This window comes from Nothoprocta perdicaria, unplaced genomic scaffold, assembly GCF_003342845.1.
Source record: "Nothoprocta perdicaria isolate Ctin4 unplaced genomic scaffold, notPer1 scaffold_228, whole genome shotgun sequence".
NCBI lineage: Eukaryota > Metazoa > Chordata > Aves > Tinamiformes > Tinamidae > Nothoprocta > Nothoprocta perdicaria.
Genome location: NW_020455450.1, coordinates 562,771 through 567,453, shown reverse-complemented (window position 1 = coordinate 567,453; position 4,683 = coordinate 562,771). Strand labels below are relative to the sequence as shown.

Here is a 4,683-nt window from a genome sequence, read left to right as displayed (position 1 = left end):
GGTGCGGGCAAATTCCAGATGTCCACAGAGACCCACTGGACAGAGGCTCTTCCTAGGTGCCAATAATCCCAGGCACAAACACCTGGGATCACAAGCCGCAATTCCAGCAATCCTGCTGCTCCCTGAGAGCAGCTTCCCTTCCCTCCCGTGTCATCTCCTTAGGGATGATGATCAGCCAGGCAGGCCCCTGGGCACCATCGAAACGTGGGATAAATATTCCGAGCAGCTTCATCTCTAGGAACATGAGCGGGAGGGAATGAGTTCATCTCCTCCATTCTCCTGGCTGGGTTATTCCTCCATTCCCTGCGTGCTGCAGGCGGGTGATCCGTGGGGAGAATGTTCTGTCCCTTCCCTGGAAGAAGAGATTCATCCAAGTCCCCGATGGGCAGCTGAGACTTTCCTTCCCCCCCCCCTCTCATCCCATGACTCTTGGGGAATATCCAGCCCTTCGCATTGTCCAAAATAATTCCACCGTGCGGAGGATTAGGCAGTTTCGGGATCCGGGGGCAGCCTCTTTCCTTTCCTGCTCTTTGGAGTCGCTTTCTGCCAGCTTGGGGCCTCCAGCTCCTAATGATTCCTCTTGTTTTTCCCTTGGAACAGCAGCTTATTACAGGTTCCTGGTAAAGATATCCATGAAATGAAGGACATCTCTGCTCCTTCCCTGCCTGGGCCATCTGAGACCAGGCAACAGAGCCTGAATAGAGCAGGTCCTCAAGCCCCTGCTCCCAAAGGTGGGTCTTAATGCGCCCTTTAAACCACCCGCAGGCCTCTTAGTGCCACCAATGACTGGAGATGGGCAAGTGATCGCAGGGCTATTGAGATGTAAAACACAGCTAAGAGCTGGTGGTCACACAAGGACCTTGCAGAGATCCCAGAGATGTGGGCAGAAGCAGCCCCCCTTGTGCTGGGGGACCCTCCAGCTGGGGGGAAACGCTTTAAATTCAAAATACAGGGGAAAAAACCTGTTTTGCACCCTGGGGAGGGGAAGAAATTACCACATGAATGCCCTCCAGCAACAGGGATTGCCCACTTAGTGAATCTCCTGGCCTGTGGTGTGAAAAACAGAGGTTAAAACGCTGTTTAATGGTAAAAACTGAAGTTGCCCAAGCCGAGGAGGCAGGAACTGGTATGAATTTGGACCATGTCGTGGATCCAAGTTGTTTAAAAGCCACTTGATGAAAGGTGAATGTTGAACAGGTCAGGGGCCCTTGTCCTGCACTCCCTGGAGACGGGAAAGCTCCGAGGTCATCCAGTCTGTCCATTCCTGGCCCTGGGGGAAGGCTTGCTCCCTCCACTGGATTTTCCTGAGCCTACTCCAGTTTGAAGTGACTCAAGTGGCGGGGCTCTCCGCACTGCTCCTGGGATGGTTTCTTACCATGAGAGCTGTTTTCCAAGCCCTCCACCTGCTCCGGCCAGCCCTGCCTTGGAACAGCGCCGCTTAACCCTTCCTGTGCCATCTCAGTGCTATTAACAATGAAAAAGAGGACGTGGGGAGGGAAAAAATACATTTATTTTTTAATACCGGCCACCCAGGGTGGTGAAAGCCTCCCGTGGTGCTGCAGCTCACTTGCTGATCCAGTTCTTTCCCTGTCCTCTTTCGTTCCAGCTCCATGGAAGCCGTGTTGATTAAAGGAAGCAGCGGAGTCTTTATGGACGGGGAAGTGCTGCAGAGGTGGATGAGCAGTGAGTAACAAGTAATTATTTCAAGTAAAGAGGCGGGTGGAAACACTTAAGGAAAAATGAGAGTGTCTAAGGCCTCAGCAAACAAGTGCAAGGGGGCTTTGAACACAACAGAGGGTTGCAGGGCCTTTGCTCACACAGCAAAGGCTGCTTTGACCCTTCCAAACCCCTTTATTGCACCCTGGAAATGCCTCTCGCTGGTTAACAAGCCTCACTAGGGTAGGGAATGGAGATAATGGGAGCTGCCGTCCCTTGGGAGAGTCCAGGAAGGATTTTCTTCTGTGGAATTTATCTCTGGAAAGAGCAACCCCCGAAACATGGAGCTAACTGATGAACTGAGCCCGGACTAATTGGGGTTTTTAATTGGGGCTTTTCGTGTGCCCAGTGCCCTCAGTTAAGACGTTGGATCCATGGATCTGCTCCTCGTGCCTGTGCTGTGTAACCCGTAGAGTGACTCCAACGCCGGAGTCAGTCTTAAAATATCTGCTGCATAGATGAGTCCTGATGAAATTAGGGAAGGCCGAGTGGATTCCCGCCTTTCCTTGGCCTTCGGGAAGCAGGGAGCCAGGGCTGCCCCATAGGGACCTGCCCCTTCCCGACTTCCCTGCCCCTTCCCGGCCTCCATGGGAGGCTTCGGGAGCCCCGCGTGCCTTGGCTAAGAGGGACATCTAGCGGGATCCGAGCCCATCCCAGCCGTTCTCCCTCTGGAGCGCGAAGCGGAGCCGCGTTCACTCCGGAAGGGCCAGGCCACCCCAGCAGGGAGAGCAGGAGGAACACGGAGCTTTGGCAAAGGGGTGAGCTGCTCCGGAAGCGCTATCCGTGCAACAGGAGCAACACGGGGATTTCTGCCTCCCTGTTTTTTTTTTAATGGAGGAGTAAGAGCTTCTGCGGCACAAAGAGCTTCTTGTGTCTGCAGAGCCCTCCACGGAGCGCTTGCTGTGCTGGATACGGCCGGGATGAGGTCGCTGGGGAGCAGCAGAAAACCCTTGGAAAGGCGGGATGAGGGGGAAAACACCTCTTTTTGTGGGATCCTTAAGGAAAAGTGGATGGCCCCGTTCTCCACATGCACATGGGCTTGGATGCTTTGGGATGAGCTACGTTCCTCCCCTCCTCCGGAGCTGTTCCTTGGGACACTGCTCTCCCTGCTGGCAACGGAGCTATCCCAAACAAACCGGAGTTATCCCCAACAAACCGCTCATGGGAACAGGCGGCCTGGGCTCCTCCTTCCTCCCAGGAGACCCCCGAGAACCCCCCAGGGCTGCTTGGATTTTTCCTTAGGCTTCTGAGGAACAGGAAGGGATTTTCCTGGCTCATCAGGAACCCCCCCTGCCTCTGTTCACGAGTTTGGTGCAGGGAGGGCAGGAATGTGGGTTTTCTCTGACTTTCTCCTCCCCTTTCTATTCCAGGGGGTTGCAGTGGCCTCATCCCTCCCCATGGCAGGGAACCTGCCCCACAACCAGCCTGGAAGAGCCCCTGGAAACCCCACAAAGAACCACACGACCAGCACGTTACAAAAGATCCCGGTTTAATAGACTTGGAGCATCTCCCTTTCACGGACAGTTTTACAAAAGGGGGTATTTACAGGTGAGGAGGCGGCTGCAGAGGGGAGAGAGGATCCACGCGGAGACGCCGCCGGGCTCCAACCTCTTACAAAACTAAGAAGGGCCCCGAAGACGGCGGCTCCGCGCGGCCCGGCTGCGGCTCCCGGCCCCACCGTTGCTGCCTGCAGCGTTAAGGCACCTCGTGGCCCGTGCCGGGGCCGGGGGATGGCCCCTCCGTGTCCCCTGAGGTGAGTGACACCCGTTCTGGATGCCACCGCGTCCCCACAGTGACGGGAACTGGCACGGGAGGGTCGCCTCTAAAAACACCAAGTGTTTTTCCTTCTTCTTTTTCCAATTTGTGGGTTTTTTCATCATTATAATTATTATTATTGTTCCCTATCCCTATGTCACTTGAATGACACCTCACTCAAGCTCTCCCTGGGCAGCTGCACCAACATATCCTGCCCTGGGGAGCCCGGGGGGCTCCGCTCACCCCTCGGTGCTGTTGCCACAGCCCACAATAAACACCCGCCGCGAGGAACAACCGCAGCTACAGGCGCGTGAGGTAGAGGGAGGGTTGAAGTCGCCGGCAGCGGTGGCAGCTCCCGGTGTCCCGGGCGGGCGGCCCGAGCGCCGCGTGTCCCTAGAGCCCCGTCTGCTCCCTGAGCCACTGTCGCAGCTTGGTGAGGCGCGTGTAGACGCCCGGCTTGTTGCGCTGGGCGCAGCCCTCGCCCCAGCTCACCACGCCGGCCAGGAACATGCGCCCGCTGCTCTCCACGCTCACCAGCGGGCCCCCGGAGTCGCCCTGTGGGGCAGCAAACAGCAGCGATGGCCACGACCCCCTGGAACAGCCCACGTGGAGCACCAGGGCTCCGCTCCGGAGCATATCCAGCACGGGAAGCCCATGGGGAAGCTCCGGAGCGAGCGGCACCTCCCGCGATATCGGGGGCGCTTCTCCTACCTGGCAGGCATCCACGCCGCCCGTGAGGACCCCCACGCACATCATGCGCGCCGTGAGCTGCCCGGGCAGCAGCTCGTTGCACACGCTCTGGTTGATCACGCGGATTTCCGCCTTCTGCAGCACGGCGGCACCGCTGCCTGCGGGAACGAGAGCCAGTGAAGCTCGCGCACGCAGGGCGAGACTCACAGCTGCCACTTCTCAACTCACCTCCTTCGGCGGTGGCTCCCCAGCCCGTCACCCACAGGTCCTTGCCGGGGGGGAAGTTGTGGGTGGCGTCGGGCAGGCAGATGGGCTTGACGACGGAGGAGAAGGCGACGGGCTCCTGCAGCTCCAGCACGGCCAGGTCGTAGTCGTAGGTGTAGTCGTTGAAGGCGGGGTGCGCGACGACGCGCTTCACGGCGCGCGCCTGCACCTTGGCGCCGTCGCGCTTGCCCTGGTCCGTGAGGCCCACGTAGGCCGTCCACACCTTGGCGTCGCCGTAGCTGCGAGAGCGGCGGCGCC

At 58.3% G+C, this 4,683-nt stretch overlaps 1 protein-coding gene across 1 annotated transcript in view; it reads right to left on the bottom strand.

Annotated features, from left to right (window-relative positions):
- Positions 1-3,864: 3,864 nt before the first annotated feature.
- Positions 3,865-4,683, bottom strand: part of ST14 (suppression of tumorigenicity 14) — an 8,313-nt gene continuing 7,494 nt past the window's right edge. Inside the window, exons 17-19 of the mRNA XM_026039308.1 lie at positions 4,390-4,667; positions 4,183-4,319; positions 3,865-4,026 (exon numbers count right to left, since the gene is read on the bottom strand). Of these exons, the coding sequence (XP_025895093.1) occupies positions 3,865-4,026; positions 4,183-4,319; positions 4,390-4,667 (577 nt within the window). The remainder of the gene's footprint in view (positions 4,027-4,182; positions 4,320-4,389; positions 4,668-4,683) is intronic.